Raw genomic sequence first — 17,704 nt, forward strand, 5'->3', positions numbered from 1 at the left:
TTTCCATAGTGGCTCGGAGAATGGTGGTGGTTAAGAGAATCATAAGAAAATGGCACTTTTGAGAATTCTTTTTAAACAAAACTAGTGGACATATCGATTTTAAATTGTACCGGTGCTTTTGGCAATCCTCAGAAATATAAATATAAAGACAAGCAGAAATACTGATATTGTACGAAGTTATACTAGCTGAAGCATTAGGAGTGTTACAGACTATCTCGGTTTCGTTAACCAAATCCATTGTCTTACATTTTCGAGCAGCGCTCAATTCCTGAAAGTGAGACGCCGGAGCTCAAGAACTTGAGGGTGGTCTGAAAAGTTTCCGACCTCAACATGAATATGGCAGTATTCGTCGACAAAAGTACTGGAGCGTGTTTGTGCATGCTTTGACAGGTACTCACCAAAATTTCAGCCATTTCGGACGCTCAGTTATTGTTTAACAGTCGTTCGAGTAAGTTGCTGTGAGTGTTTTTGTGAAAATGGAAAAACTCGAGTATCGAGCTGTGATTAAATATTTATTTTTGAAAGGCAATACGCCTACGCAAATCAAAGAAGAGTTAGACGCTGTATACGGGAACTCTGCACCATCATTTACCACCGTGAAATTTTGGGCAGCTGAATTTAAACGTGGCCGTACCAGCTTGGGTGACGATGAACGTTCGGGACGCCCAAAAACTGCAACCAGTGACGATAACATCGCTAAAATTCACTAAATGGTGCTAGACAACCGTCGAATTAAATTTAGAGAGATAGAAGAGGCCATGAATATGTCCAAAGAACGTGTTTGTCACATATTGAATGAAGATTTAGGCATGAGAAAGCTGTCTGCGCGTTGGGTGCCGTGTTTGCTCACGTTGGATGAGAAACGTGTTCGAATGAACATTTCGATCGCTCTTTTGGCGCAATTTAGGCGCAATAAATCAGAGTTTTGGCGCCGGCTAATTACTGTTGACGAAACTTGGATACACCATTACACTCCCGAATAAAAAATGCAGTCAAAACAGTGGACTGCCTATGGGGAATCGGCGCCAAAAAAGGCAAAGGCGTTCCTTCGGCTGGGAAAGTGATGGCGACTGTTTTCAGGGACAGTCGTGGAGTTATCTTTATTGATTATCTTCAAAAAGGGAAAACCATTACAGGAGCATACTACGCATCATTACTTGACAGGCTGAAGGCAGAAATTGCGGAAAAACGGCCACATTTGCAGAAAAAAAATCTTTTTCCACCAAGACAATGCGCCGTCTCACACCTCAACGATTGCCATGGCAAAAATCCACGAATTACGGTTTGAACTGCTTGATCACCCACCTTACTCACCAGATCTAGCTCCAAGCGACTTCTTTTTGTTCCCCAAGTTAAAAGATGCACTCGGAGGACAGAGATTTTCATCAAATGAGGAAGCCATCACCTTTGTAAATAGCTATTCTGCAGAGAAAGACGTCAAGTACTATTGGGACGGGCTGGAGAGATGGGAGCATCACTGGGAGAAGTGTATAGACTTACAAGGCGACTATGAAGAGAAATAAAAATAATTTTCAGGAAAAAATGCCTTATATCTTTGTTAGGTCGGAAACTTTTTAGACCACCCTCGTATCTCTAATTTGGAGTACATGTTACCACAAAAATCGTATGAAACCTGAGCAAATTCAATCTTGCTGTTATTATAAAGGGATAAGTCTACGTCACGTTTAGGGCTCGGTAGTTCTAGTGTTAAGGACGTCGGTCCTTTTCTACCCATTGTGGGGAAGTGAAGGGGTAGGGGGGTTCCGAGCGAATGGTTGCGAATGGTTGCCGGTGTCGAGCGGCCAGTCGAAAATTTACCCCGTATCCCCCAGCCGCTTATTTTTCTAAGGGTTCGCGCCGGCTGGAGTAATTACGCCTACATATGTATGACAGGTCTAAGGGGTGAAACCCTTCTAACATTGAAGCCCCCGCCACCTGACGCGACCGCGCTTAAGTGGAAGAGTTACGTGCCGGCGAATAGTGATGCCAGCCGCCGTCGTCATCGTCGTCGTCGTCGGCGTCTAGGTCGTTGTGTTTGGGAACGGTGTTCCCAAGCCAGCGCACGCGAGAACGATCCGTTTAATTCTGGAAAAGTCGAATCCGACCGAGATACGAATTCATAAGGTTCAGGGAATCCGTTATCGCGGCCGTTCCGCCTCGCTGATCGATCGTGGAAATTATTACCCTCGTTTCTATTTAGGTAAGCTGCAGCCGCGAAAGGAGACGGACTGTATTATCGGATATTGAATGGATCGTAATGCAAATTGCACGGAAAATTTTATGATCCGGACGCGGAGTGCCAGGCCGCGCCGCGCCGGTTACGACTTCTCGCTGAGCGGAATTAGTTTTCCTATCGACGCGCGCAATGAGCGTTCGAATAGCACGTAATGCTCGGCGATATAGTACGATTCGAAATCGAAAATTATATTTTTCCAGATCGTTTGCCGAACTGTCGTTACCGTGCTTACTTCGAAATAATCGATTACGTTCGTATTGATCGAAAAACTTTTTCCTTTACAGAAATGTTCTCCGACGTTTTGTTGAGAAGTTATTAACGAAAAACACGGGCCAATCAGAGCGCGGCTATAGCTGGCGGGTTCCGCCTCTGCGACAGGTCCCGCTGAGCGTGGCGCGTTGGCATTGGCCGAGCCGGAATCCGTCTGCTGTAGCCGCGCTCGGATTGGTCCGTATTTTTCCTTAATAACTCCTTAACGAAGCAGCGGGAAACGTTTTCGTAAAGGAGAAAGTTATTTCAAATTACCTTAGGAATCATCCTTTTCAAGGAAATACATTTTTGGGACACCCCGTATATCCTTTAGCATGAACTTTAAATAGTCATTTCAAATCAGTATTTCACGAAGTATATGTAGTTTGATATTAAAATGATCATTCATTATAAAAAATATTATTGCATATAATTATTTCAATGAATAGATATACTAAAATATTCTTGTACGCAAAACTGAGAGATGCGATAAATTCTGAAGTTTTATCTTATTTAAATATAAAAGACCAATGATAATGCAGATTAGCGATCCAATAGTTTTAATCACTGCTATTTACACGTACGAAGAGTCTACAGTATGATGAGTAATGCACTATCAAAATATGTAGTATGAGAGAGCTGCGATGCTTTATTTTCACAGGGATCATCCCCTTTGTTCTCACCAACAAAAAAAAAACCGCTTTGTGTATTGATCAAAGTGCTTCATAATTGGACTACGCTCCATGTCTTTTTTTAATCTTTCGCTTTCACGGTGTTCCTTCGTTAATCAGAGTGCTCATTGTACCGCCAATTACAATGTAGTCCTTTTCCAAAGAAAAGAAAACAATTTTTGTAACTTAATTAATCTCGCTGATTTTTTAAGGGACGCTTCAAGGTTCGCTGTATTTTTTAACTGACGTGTTACGTTCATTTTCTATCTTTTCGCAGAGGATGAAAATGTCTTTTCTTTTATAAACATGTTGAGAAACAAACATTCGCGATACCTGAGTCTTTGAAAAACGATCTACAGAGGCATTTTAATCGGTTGATTCACCTCCTTGATTAGGGCGTTACATGCTAAAGGCTAGTTTTATAACAGCCATAAATACCGGAGATATTTATGTGTTCCGCCATGCAGGCGGTACGTATGCAGGTGTGTGCCGATTCGCGAACGCTTTTACGATTAAAGGTTTACGCGACTGAAAATCCGATGACAAAACGGATTACACGAATATTTCTGTCGTTTACAAACGATTGAAAACGTTTATTCCTGCACACACTTTAGTTTTTTAATTCCGTTTAACCGTTCGCCCGCGCACCATTTATCGCGATTGCGTTTTGTTCGCCAATTATTTATTCCCAATTTCGACGTGCACTGTCCCTGTGTCGCGTTATCAGTTCATTTTCGCGTAGGAAAAATATTCAATTCTGGATATACGTAGGGTAAGGAACCCGATTACTGTGCCTATATTAATTAAACTTATTTGTAAAGCATAATAAATATTAGAAAAGAGGTATATTAGCTGATTTTAAAAAGAAATTTAATGTCTCTTTTTTAATATTTAGATATCCTTTAAAACTAAGTAGAACTAGTATAGGCACAGTAATTGTTATATAGTATAATATAAAACGTTAAATGAGGAAATGAGGTTCCTGCGATTTTAACGGACATTCTCGGCAAAGCAGATGAATAAAAATTCGAATTCGTGAAAAGTCATTCGAACTGAAATCGAGTGATAAAATGGTCCCCATACAAATGAAAGATCTTTTTAGTCCGCCATCCATTCACAATGGGGCAATCGTACAACACTAAACCGTATGTGCGTCGCCGCTGTTCTGCTCCACTATAGTTCATTCGCATCGGCGAGCAAAAATTTTAATTAAATGAAACGGATCTCTCGATTTCCTCGCGCCGTGAAAAGAATGGCGGGTACATTTCTCGCGTACGATTTGACTTTCAAATTCTGATTAGAGGACGGTTTATGCATTCATGGCCGGAGTAAATATATTCCGTGAAATTCACTAAATTCTGAAGGTTAAAATAATACATGCCCCTCGTTTTGAATACTTCGCTTACTCGGAAGAGGCATGGCCGCGAGATAACCGAGGGAAACAGGCTTATGCATTTAAACACCGCTATGCACACGCGTTCAATGCATCCTCACCATTACACAAACATCCCTCGATTCTCTTGGAAAGCAGCGACTTTTATGACACACGATAGTTTTATGATCCCCGCATTCGGTCCGAAATAGTTGTGAAAGCGAGTGGATGTAGATTACTGTTGGAAGCTCTAACTTCAGGGACAGGCGTATCATCAAAACTCCGTTGAGTGTACGCTGCATTTAAAATTAGGTAGCCTCCTTTCGGAACGTGTTACGACTTTCGGGCGAGAAAAGTTTTACCGAAAGTATTTGCTCCCCGACACATTTTATTCAAATGAAACCTCTTCGATCACCGTTCTCGGTACTCCTCCTCTGAAACCCAGTTCTGATTTTAACAACTTTTCTGTTTGCAACACTTATTAATTTTATTCGGCACTTACATTTTATGTGACAACATATCTTTTTATTTCGACAAAATCCTAGCGATCTAAAGTTTTCAAAGTTCACGAATGAAATGTTTCTAAAACCGTTCTGTTCTCAGTTATTTCCCTTATTTCGCGACACTTTTCTGATTCAATTTCGAAACCAGAATACTTTTCACCCGTAGCACTCGAATGGCGACTGTAAGGCGCCACTAAAAATTGCTGTATCATTATTCAAAATATTTTTTACATTATTAAATTTGTTTGTACACTACGAGTAAATTGCATCATTTTCGTATCTATAGCATGAAAATATATATGTATACACTAACGAGCAAAACTGAGTCTACACTATTTGAAACAACATAACTTTTTAAAAATTAGATCAAATGACTTGAATTTTATCGAGAAGTTAGAAGGATTAGTTTATTAGACGAGGTGTAAAACATTTGAATTGGTTGGAATCGCAAAAGAAATAGTAAAAGTTTATTTAAAGATTAAAAGTGCGGTTTTAAGTCGAAAATCGTGAAAAACGGCAATTTTTCCACTTTTAATCGTTTATAACTCGTGAACGAATTAACCAATATCGGTGAAATTTTCAGCATCGATATAATTTATTCAAGCGAATGAAACACATTATTTAAATTTTCAATATAGGCTCAGATAAAAAAGCTAAAAAAAAACAACTTTTACTGTTTCTTTTGCGATTCCGACCAATTCAAACTTTCTTCAAAAATTTTTTACACCCCGTCTAATAAACTAATCCTTCTAACTTCTCAATAAAATTCAAGTCATTTGATCTAATTTTTAAAAAGTTATGTTGCTTCGAATAGTGTAGACTCAGTTTTGCTCGTTACTGTATATACAGGGTCATCCGTTTTTAAACGGCCAAACGTCAACCAGCTATAGAGGACCCCAAATGGAACAACTTTCACCCCTAACACTTTTTTTCATTCGAAGTTATTTCATTCAGTCTCCACGGCGTGCCCCATGTCAAAAAAAACCAAGATCCAAAGGTCATACAAAAAAGTTGACTTAATAAAAAAGATGCCCCTATTTATTTTAAACCAAACAAAGGAAAAATCATCAAGATACATAATTCCAGTCCTAATATATTTAATCTTAAGTGAACGCAAAAAATGACGGGTTTTTGCAATTATCTAAAAATCAAGACCGAATCAAAAAAAGTGTTAGGGGTGAAAGTTGTGTTTCATTTGGGGTCCTCTATAGCTGGTTGACGTTTAGCCGTTTAAAAACGGATGACCCTGTATAAGGGAAATATTCTAGGTAGGAAGAAATGTTTCGTTTTAGAGTTAAAATGGCTTCGAGTGCTAAGGGTTAATCTTATCCGTGGAACGAGCGCTGCCAGAAATCGTTAGCCCGGTGTTTATCGATAAACACCGGCAACAACGGAGTAACCGTCGTTTCTCTTTTGTTTAACAGGTCGAAGAATGGAAACTAGACCGTACAAATTACTATCAGGAGGGATGGCTGGCCACCGGTAACGCTCGTGGCCTCGTGGGAGTGACTTTTACCAGGTCCCACTGTCGAACGAGGGCCACGGAACTTCCGTTGAGGGCAAATTACAACCTTCGGGGACATCACAGCGAAGTAAGTTCTGTTTTTCTTAGCCCGGTTTTCACGTGTCTCTTTTTCACGCGATCCCGTGCCTGGTAAACGAGATCCGGCCGGAGTGTCATTTAATTTCCTCTTTTCCCCACTTTCCGTGCCGGCGCGAACCGATTAACAGCGTTTGATCGCCTCAAGTCCCGGCGTTCCTCCGATCTTCGAAAGCCAGTTTTTCCCATGTTGACTACAAAATCAAATTTACTCGGACACGAACTCGCGCGCGCAGGTGAGTCTCCGGATAATTATTTCATATAGTCTCAACAGCTTTTCCGGAGACCCTTCGCGCAACGGCTTACTTTCTTAAGGAATAAACGGATTACTTTAACTTATTCATTAGCAAGTTAATGGGCAGGACGTTAACCCGTAACGTGTCCCTCGACTTCTCCACTGAATTTATCCCTTGCTGTAAAATTGATGCAATCGAACAAAGCCGGTGTGATCAGTAGGTAAGTAATTTAAAAAATAAGTATAATTAATCTAGGCACAGTAATCGGGTGCCTCATCCTATGTGTGTAATTACCGTTCCGTTAGAGATCACATTAAACAACGTAATCGCGTAGTTGGCCGGGTAACGTACAATGTTAACGCAATTTCGCAAAGTTGTGTACGGCCAAATGATTGAAACTTTTAGCACTATGGATTTAATTTTCACGCCACAAAACCTTTACGAAGCATGTTGTCTGGGAACCTTTGTTAACGCATAATGGCTTGGTATTAAAGCGAGGGAAACTTCGTCGGCCACGGGTTGAGAAAATAACGAAAGCGGAATAATCTTGAAACAATGTTCGAGCCGAGTACAGGTAGATAAGCGAAGCTCCTATTATTTTGTTTGACGTGTGTATATTTCACTCTTAATTGTGTCGTATACTTCACCGATTCCGTACGACAGAATTTATGTGTGTACGAGCAGTACATTAAACCGAGTCGACGAGTTTTCTTTGAAATGTTTCTCCCATTAGCAGCAACGAGAGTAAACTTAAACAATCCAGTTTCTTTTATAGTAAAAGAATATTCTCTAGTGGTATGATAAAATCTTACATTCACATTTTGGTAAATCATTTTTTAGAACTGATCATTGAACTGTGAATTTTATGCATTTATAAAAATTTTCAGATGAAATGTAAAATCAACAAAAGATTAGAAGAATTTAAATACATCACAACATTGTTTTCAATTTATTAAAATTATGAACAGTCCAATTAAATTTCTCTTTTAATTCAACACCAATCTCGGTTGTGTAATTTCGTTTGACGAAAATGAAATTTATTCATGGGATCATAAAAGCTGCTTGTGAAATAGAAATTCAGATAAAACACAGTTCCGTTTAAAGTAAAACGAGGATTCCTCCCTTGATTCGAACGAGATCCGTCATTTCCATTTAGGGGGTTGGAAGAAAATAATGGCGTTTCTTTTTGACGTAGCACAGGCATTAAGAAGGCCATTAACGGGTATATCCGGTGTGCAAAGCGTTAAATCACTGTCCGCTTTTGACGAAGTAACCAGCCACGCCGACGATCGGTCGCGATAAGAAGTTGGCTCTCCGCTTCCTATCATGCGGGTGCATCTGGCGAAGAAGTTCTACGCCAGCTCTGATTTGTCGGCTTGGAGAAATCAGCTTCGTGTACTACTCTATTCAAAAACTTCGTAGAATCGCGTCAACGAAATTCGGTGTCTCAGTTTCTCTCCAATTCGACGGCGTCCCCTTTCGAAACAGTCCTCTGGTTCGAACAGCGTTTCCATCGCTCAAAACTCTGTCCGGGGCTCTCGTTGTTTCCCGTTGAATTGTTTCAACGTCGTTCACACGCCCTCCCCACATGACACTTTTTATCTATGAAAATCATTTTACGAAATTTTTATAACAGAGTTGTATTCATAAGTAATCAATTATTTGCAAAGAATTTGTTTTGCCTTTAGTTCTGTACCGATCGTTGAAGAGGAAACACGTATTCTTTTACAGTTTTCGGTAAAGCAGCCCGTGTTCAAAATATTCTAAAAAGTACAATTTTTTTTTACAATAATAAAATGGCTGCCGTACCTTCCGAGGATCATATTCGTCATTGCATACTTTTTCATTTTCATGCGGAATTTAATGCAACGGTAACAACAAAGAAAATTTGCGATGTTTATGGAGATGTATTGAAGGTGAACAAGTATCAACGTGGTTCGTTACCGGAAATGAAAAATGGATTCTTTATGATAACATAAAGTGTTCCAAGCAATGGATTTCTGCAAATCAAACCGCAACATCAACCCCTAAACCTAGGTTATCACTTAGAAAGGTGTTACTGTGCAATTGGTGGAACTGTCGTGGCATAATTCACTTTGAGTTGTTGAAACCTGGAGAAACGGTTACTACTGAGTTGTATTGTCAGCAATTGCAACGGCTGTATTCAGAACTATTGAAAAAGAGGGCATCTTTAGGCCACAGAAAAGGTGTAATACTGCAAATGAACAATGCCCGGCCCCATACAGCGAAACTCACTCAGGAAAAAATCAAAAAATTGCAATGGGAAGTTTTACCGCAACCCTCGTCACCGGATATTGTTCCCTCTGACTATCATCTTTTCAGATCTCTGGAGCATTATTTAAGAAATAAAACATTCACTTCTGTAGAAGATGTAAGGAGGCACCCCTTCAGTCATATTTTGCTTCACGAACCCTGGATTTCTATAAGAGGGGGATTGAAAATTTGCAGGAAAGATGGCAAACTGTCCTTGACAACGATGGAGATTTTATAATAAATTAAGAAATAAAAACTTGAATTTACTACAAAGTTTGTTTTATATTTCAAAATAATTGATTACTTATGGGTCCCCCTAATATATCGGTGTTCGAAAATTCTGAACTGAATCCGAACTGATACCTGGAAGAATCCTGATAAGCTTCGACCATCCAGCTTGGTAAGAAGCGGAAACTTTCTCACCCTCTACCAAAGTCCTCCATGCTGCGTCGCGTGAAGACCTCCACGTAATGTGTCCACCCCCAACCCCGACTGTCTTGTCGCTGTACCCTGATCACACACCACCGAACGTTTATTCGCCGTGTAACTGAAAGTTTGCCAAGGAAAGAAGGTCGAGGCGATGTGTCACATTACTAATTACAGGGCGTGGTGTTGTTCGCGGCACCCAAAACTGAAAAAGCCGATGGCTTTTGCATGTCCAAACAGATTGAAACAACTCGATTGTACCGTCACTTCATTCTTCTCGCGTATGGCGTTTCACTCCTTAAAATTTCTTTGTCAGAAACCTTGAAATCGCTCAACTTTAAACACGCGTAACTTTTCAACGAGTGAACTCCGCGCTTCGAAACTTGCATTTTTGGAGTTTGCTCGTCGAAATCTACAGGATTGCATAACAAAGATTGACAAATTTTTTATCCCAGAAGGCAAAGTTTAACCTTATTTTGATTGAATCTTTCAGTGCGCGAGAGAGGGAATTCTTGAATCAATCTGATTTTTCTAAAAATGTGATCTTTAATGTGAAACTTTTAATTCACACTGTCTATCAACGCGTTTTTGCAAATCATCAAATAACAGATGATCTGAAGGAACAGATTCCCTTCGTATTTATTTTCTCGTTCCCGTAGGAGTAAACTCAGATATCCAATTCTCGACAGATTCTCCAGAGCACTGCCTCGCTTGTGGTACAATCGAAAAAGGGGTGATTCATGCGAAAAGCAAATCACTACCCCGAAGAGCTTAGAAACCTTTAGGAAACTACGAAACTTGGTGGGGCGTTGCAGGCCATAATGGCTAAGGCACAGCTGGCCAGTCCGTAAATCTCGTGATTGCGGGTTTGAATCCCCCGCACCCTTTTCTACGATTTCACACAACGCGAAAAGGAAGTATAACTTCTTGAACATGCAGCTCTCTTCAGCACCGTTAATTCTCCTCGTAAAAATCAGCACATTTTTCGAGATGTTTGCACGTTTCCAGATTAAATCACACACGCTTAGAGTCTTTCTGAACAATGTCTCGATCGACCGTAACTTCCCAGAAAAATCAGTCTTCAATTCACGAGGTGTTCACTGTTGACTAAACAAAGTTTCGCAATATTGATACGAAAATCAATATCCGTCAGTCGAAATTGACAAATTCCGATAGTATCAGTACGCGATAATAAATTGGCGATAGTGGAATCGGGCGATTGACAGGGGTGGGGTGAAGGGGGACATCGTATCGCAGTTTCGCAGGTATACCGGGGGGGCCTAATTTTACGGCTCACCTCCGTACGCTCTCTCGATACGAAGTGATCGGTGTAGCACACGTTGACAGGTAACGCCGGCCGATACGAGTACCCGGCAATTTTCAATCGGTGACCCATTTCGCGGAACGAAGCCTACGAGAAGTTATCGAACACGTGCAGGGGAACAATGTACCGGTATATACACAGCCCCTATCTGACCGAAGCCAGTCCATGACAGCCTATTATATGACGAGCGCGCGAGCGCGCGCGCGCGTTAAATCGAGAAAGAAATTGGAGGGATGCGAATCGCTGATAAACTTTTCCCCGGGTAATATTTGCGAACAGTTCGGCAAAGTTTTTTCGGCTTACCGATAACGTCGTCGCCGGAGCCGGGCGTTATTCGAAGTAGCAGAGACCCGCCCCGTGCCCCAGGATGACAGAACTTTCCTGCTTTCCCTGTAAACTGCTCCACCCCCGCGCGAAACTAATTATAACAGCCATAACAATGTTTTGACTTTATTGCGCGAAACACTGTTGTTCGGAAGCGAAAAAAGCGAGCTTAGAGATAACGAAGAATACAATACAGGGTGTCCCAAAAATGTATTACCTTGAAAAGGATGATTCCTAAGGTCATTTGAAATAACTTTCTCCTTTACGAAAATGTTCCTCATGGCTTCGTTGAGGAGTTATTAAGGAAAAACACGGACCAATCGGAGCGCGGTTACAGTTGGCGGATTCCGGCTCGGCCAATGACAGCATCACGCTCAGCTGGACCTGTCGCAGGGGCGGAACCCGCCAGCTATAGTCGCGCTCTGATTGGTCCGTGTTTTTCGTTAATAACTCTTTAACAAAGCCGCGGAGAACATTTTTGTGAAGGAAAAAATTATTTGAAATGACCTTAGGAATCACCATTTTCAAGGAAATACAAAATTTTTGGGGCACCCTGTGTATGCTTGAAGAACTAGATTTGGAGAATATACACTACCTAAAACCTAAAGAATCAACCTAATCAGTCGTACGATCAATGTCCTCTGACATATTCGTCATCGACTCATCAAGCAACTTTTGAAGAAAAAATCCTATGCAATGTAATTAATTCATTTAGCATATCAAAACACATTTACAACACATGAGGATCACAAGAGGGTATTTGTAAAATTATGTCTAAAAAAACGTATGAAAGCAACAATTCTCGATGAGTACGGTATAAAAAATTCGTTTGAGCAGGTTCAAACAATTTTAATTACTATCAAGAAGATGCAGCGTACCTGTCCGTATAATCTCGTTCGAGTGGGAGACAGGCTCTGCGTTTTCAGTAAATATTCGTTTGTCTTTGACTCGCTTTAATTACTCTCAGCGATGCACGCGATTACGGCGAATTAACTGATTTCTCCGGCGTGCGTACGAGTCTCGTTGCTTCGTCTTCTTTTTTTCTCTCTTTTTGTCGGTCCTTTGATCATCATGGCGTGTCACGTGTTCCGTGGCGCGACAAAGTTTCGCAAAAATTCGATGCCTGTTTGTATCGTGTACCGGAGGAAGGTTGATTTCCTCGCACACTTTCGCGTAACTTTTCATCGGGGCCAAACTGGGCGCAAACAGTGGCAGATCCTTTGTCGAGGGTCGCAATCGATATCAAGCTTGTGGGCTGTTTTAACGAACCGCAACCGTTCTGGCCCGACGTGGAGCAACTTTCCGAAATATTTCACAAGACCCATAACTCCGAACGAACATGCGAACGTTAACGGCCGGCTCGCTTCCGTGACATTAATATTGCCAGGTTCGAATCGGTGGATTTCCGCTTTCCGCCGAAGACCCCTTTCCGGCCCTTTTTTTTTCTCTCCGTTGCATATATTACATCATATTTCACCCCTGACTCTCATTTCCTTCCTCCTTGCAAATAACCTTCCGTGCCTCCATATTGCTTCCCGTTTCAATGAACAAATTTTCGTCATATACAATGCTTAACGCGCGCGAGAATTTAACTTTCAACGGGCAGTAACAATACTGCCGCCGTATGGTTATTCGAGAAGAGTACATTTAAGCTAGAATGTAGCATTTAATTTCAATTAAATAGACTACTTTAATACGTAATATTATTTCTCGTAATTAGTAAGGTGAACAAGTTTCGCGCCGTTAATTGCTATAAGTAGCTTACTATGATGTATAACAGCGCCTGCACAGCAGTATTGGTGCGACACTGCTCACGGCTGAGATACGAATGCTCGCGATGCGTTACGGCTCGTTGGTAGAAATTAATAGCTCGACGCTAGTTTGAGATGGGTTGGTGTGATCTAACGCGAATTAACATGATTAAAACGACTTGAACAGGCGTAGGTAATTCTGTGCAACCGTGGCGCCATTGATTCTTTGAAACAGATTACACTTTGCGACTTAACACTAGAACGACCGGAGCAGTCGAAATGACTGCTTCCTAATTATTTCTTTTACAATTACTGAAATTGTAAAAATGTTTTCATCGGAAATTTTTAAATGAACCTCTTCATTGAAGCAAAGTTGTATGAAGTCCGAATGGGCACAGTCTTGTCACTGTTACAAAGCAATATACTTCAGTCGCATTTATTGCTCGGTCGTTCTAGTGTTAATGAAATTAAATTTTCACACAATTTTTACTCTCACACAAAGTGATTCACTCGAGCTGCGAAATCGTATCTCCTTCGGTATCGGATTCTACGTTCGAAGCAATGGACAAATTAAATGAACCGAGTAGCGTATATTATTTTCAACTGATTAAAATTATCAAAGAAGAAAACACGTTTCAGTGATTTCGGTAATTACACGAAATTCCGAACAGTATATTTGCAACTGAAGGTGATATTTCATGGTGGATCATGCTTGCATTCTTCACATGAATTCAGTGTCGCCTCGCTCTGCACACGATGATAGTGTACATTCTTCGAGCACGTATGAGATTCGTGTTTCGCGTTGTACAATTAGCAGAAGTGTAGGTGTGTAGTATGCAATTAGAGGAGGACCTCTCCCGTACAGTCATCGTGTATTGTTTCCGGGATTCCTGGACATCGGCCGTCTACTAATAACGTCCTATGGTCAGGACTTGACTGCACGTGATGTACAGCTGTCCAAGAACACCGGTTTATGATGTTTTGCAGGCCATAGCGGCGTCATTAGGTGTGTCGGAGGACATTGCGGCTTTTGTTTGCCAGCACGAGCCCGCAGCGAAATTCTGCGCGGTGATATTAATAATTTACACGCCTGTTCGCAATAATTACCGCGTTTACAATTACTCGAACGACAACAAACAGCCGAAAAAGTGAATAAATAAATAACCGGTTAGAAATTACTGAATTCGTATGTAAATATGTACTCGGATGTACAGTGCTCGCTACATATTAGTTTTATAGAGGACACATACACGAATATTCTTGCCAATAAATAGAATTAATAATAATTGGTGCAGTAGCTAGACTGCAGATTTTAACACTAAACCTACCGACATTTCATGTATACCTAATCCTACCATGAGCGGTCAAATGAGCGCTTCAAAAAAAATATGCATCTTAATATAGAAATGCTATGAAATTTTTTCGGAAAGTAAACAATGAAGAAAGTTGTGAATATTGAAAAATAGGTTGTGTATGTATATTATAGGAAAAGTCAATAAGTTACATGGCGATACAGTAACGTCGTATGCAAGACATACTAAACGAAATTTCAAAATTTGACCGCGCGTGGTAGGTTTAGTGTTAAACATGCGAACCTAATGTTAGGGTCGGTTTTCCGAAATGGATTACACCGTTAGCTTCCCCTCCATTTACTGGAGATGCCCGGCACATTTATTTGACGGGAGCTGCCAGGATCATAAGAGCGCTGTACGTTTTCCGTGAAACTCCCGGAAAATTTGTCTAGAACGTGCACATTAACCCACACACGCGCGAACGGACGCACTCCGATTACGTTTTCCCCGTCGTCTTTCATAAGGACACGCCTTTCTCATTTCAAACTTGGACGCTTCGTTCTTCAGATTCCGAGAGAAATGATCGTAACCGTCTTCAAGATTTACTCTCTCGTGGAGCAGGCAATTGGCTCTTTGGTCCGGTCAATTCTCGGGTAACTGAGCCGTTAACGCGCTCTATTGTCTTCCGCTATTTTAAACCAGCTATATTGCACACACTATGTTACTTTTCTTCCCCGGATACGGTGAGCCCGAAAAGTATTCGAACACTAAATTTCCCCTTCTTCAGAAATTTTCAGTACTTAAACTGTTATAATTTCGTTCAAAAAAATAGTACAACAATATACCTAGATCCGTGTTAACTACTTTTGCCATGCGTCGTTCATTTTTGCCCAAGATATGGGAAATCCAAGACTGGGAAACTAAAGACTAGTGTTCCTGATTTCTCAACATTTTTCATTTCTCGAGAAATTTTAATGAAATAAAAAAATATTGGGAAACTTTTACCAAATTTTTATAAAGTGAAACATTACGCTTTTGTTTTGAAATGACTTCTTAAGAAGCATAATGCGTCTAATGTAGAATCAGACAATCTACTTCTTTCTTTATTTTTTTGTAACAAAATCTGTAGCCGTAGAAAAATTTCTTTCATTTTGTGTGGATGTTGGCTTTATCGTATACAGAACATCCAAAAGTTGCTGAAGATTGGATGTCCTTTTTCCAGTGGACTAAAAAATTTGGAATTCCGTTGTTAGAGCCCGGAATTTATTTTCTTCTGCCGCTAAACTCTTGACACTAAATTCTTGAAGACTGTCTGCAATTTCTAATTCTAACTGTTTTTCCAGTGATAGTTCCTCATTCTGAGAATCTGAAAGTTTTTCACTATTTTCATAAGAATCATTGTTATATTTTCCAAAAAGTCTGCTTAGAATTGGTTTTGCCATTTTATACATATCTGCTTTGGATGTTAAATAAAAGAATGTATCTTCTGAATCTTTTTGCAGAGATTCTGGATTATGCAGATATTTTACAAGGGATACAACAATCTTGTCTCCTATTTTATATATTTCTTAATTCAGTATTCAGTTTTTCTAAAGTTTTAAATAAGAATTTAAGAGAATTTAAGAATTTATATGTTATAAAATAAATGAGATTAATAAGAATTTTCCTAGATTTAAATTTCTCGAGAAACTCTCGAGAAGGAACACTACTAAAGACGCTATTTTGACCCAAAATGCTACAAATTCCAGCGTACGTGAAAACATTGCCAAATTTTTCTCGGGACTGAAACCACCGTGGATTTAAAGATCGAAGCTTCTCCTTCACAGCGAATGCTTGAAACGTGATCTACGTTTTTGTCTAGTCGATTTATGAAGCTTTGGATTTAATGAATCGAAGGGTACCGATGCATTATGATGCTTACTGTTTTAGTAGTTTGCAAATAGTAGAGAAAACGAATCAAATTTTTACTTTGCATGAATACCGTCATCGAAAAATAGCGTAAGCATACTAGAAAATGTTAATGTACAAAGTGTATTTAACGAACGCTGTCATTGGTTGGAGCTTTTAGTATTAACGGCGCAAGGTGACGGTGTTTCCACCTGCACCGACTTATCTCCAATTATTTGATTATCTTTATTCATTACGCCATGTTCTACTTCAGCGACGCCATCAATCAAACGTTCCTCAAGATGGTCGAGGGTTATGGGCGCCTCAAAGTTAACGATTAAACACACCGCCGGCACGCAACTCGTGCACGAACACGCATTACGGTATCGGTAGGTACGTCGTCGCGTCGGTCCCGAACTTTACTGTCGATTTAATTAACAGCGGAGCGAATTCCAAATGCTAATTCGCAGCAACGTCGAGCAACCTCGAAATTTATACTTCCGCGAAATCATAAACTGTGCTATTACACCAGCTTTCGGCGTGCTGCAAAAGTCAGTTTAATATTAAGAAACCTGAAACGAACGCGAACGTAATGGCTGGATACAAGCATAATTTAATTTAATTTGTGATACCAGAACAAACGTGAAAGCTCAGGTATCCGATGCAGGTAGCGCAGGTGCAGTGTAACAGAATGGAATACTAGAATTTAACGAGAAAGAGGAGGGAATAAGAACACAGTTTGTACAATATATAAAATTCGGTTAAAGTAGGGCAAGGGATCCAATTACTGTGGGGGTAATGATTGCAAAATTGTGCATGTTGGTTTCTCCACAATAAACATGTTAGTCGACAAATTCGTCATAAGCAATAAACGGTAAGAACTGTCAATGTATCGCGTATTTGCAATTAGCGCGCTATTGACATCTCTATTTTCGTAATTTTCCTTTTGGACAGGTAACGATTATGTTGTCAAGCGGCTTGATAACTTACTCATACCTTTGATTTGCAGGTACAATTTTAGATGTCCATTGACGAAGTTGGAACGGTTCGTCTACATTTTCGTTTGACGTCATTAAGTACAATTTTAGCCGCGTTACGGTTTCGACTTCATCAATCAATAATTTTCAACTAATTTTCAGTCATTAAAATGTGAGAATATCGAAGAATAGCTTTTCTCGTATTAACCGTAAAGCCAATTTTATTTTGAGCTAACGTGAGCTACGAACAAACTATTTGCAAATAAAGAAATACTAATTTTCATGAACTGATTCGCAAAAACCAGAATTATAGAATATCAAGTGAGATGTATAATAAATACTATTAACGTCAAATTCACATCAACAGATTTTTCGAAACACCCGAAAATTTGATACCGAAGCTTTTATAAATTATAACAAGATTCGGCCAAAGTTTTCAACTATGTTAATCCCCATATCTAGGCTAGCTCCTCTATCGCAAACGGTAATGGTGTTACTAATAATATGTATAAACCCTCGCCTATTACCATTAAACTCTAACGAGGAAAGTTCCAGGAAGTTTAAACAATTTCTGATACTTGA

The 17,704-nt window shown here is 40.0% G+C and overlaps 1 protein-coding gene across 3 annotated transcripts in view; it reads left to right on the forward strand.

Moving 5' to 3' along the window:
- The window catches only part of Tusp (WD40 superfamily protein Tusp), a 69,810-nt gene that overhangs the window by 15,218 nt on the left and 36,888 nt on the right, over positions 1-17,704 (forward strand). For all 3 annotated transcript variants that reach the window (XM_076794955.1, XM_076794956.1, XM_076794957.1), the window contains exon 2: positions 6,456-6,623. In XM_076794955.1, coding sequence (XP_076651070.1) covers positions 6,456-6,623 — 168 coding nt within the window. The remainder of the gene's footprint in view (positions 1-6,455; positions 6,624-17,704) is intronic.

This window comes from Halictus rubicundus, chromosome 10, assembly GCF_050948215.1.
Source record: "Halictus rubicundus isolate RS-2024b chromosome 10, iyHalRubi1_principal, whole genome shotgun sequence".
Classification (NCBI taxonomy): domain Eukaryota; kingdom Metazoa; phylum Arthropoda; class Insecta; order Hymenoptera; family Halictidae; genus Halictus; species Halictus rubicundus.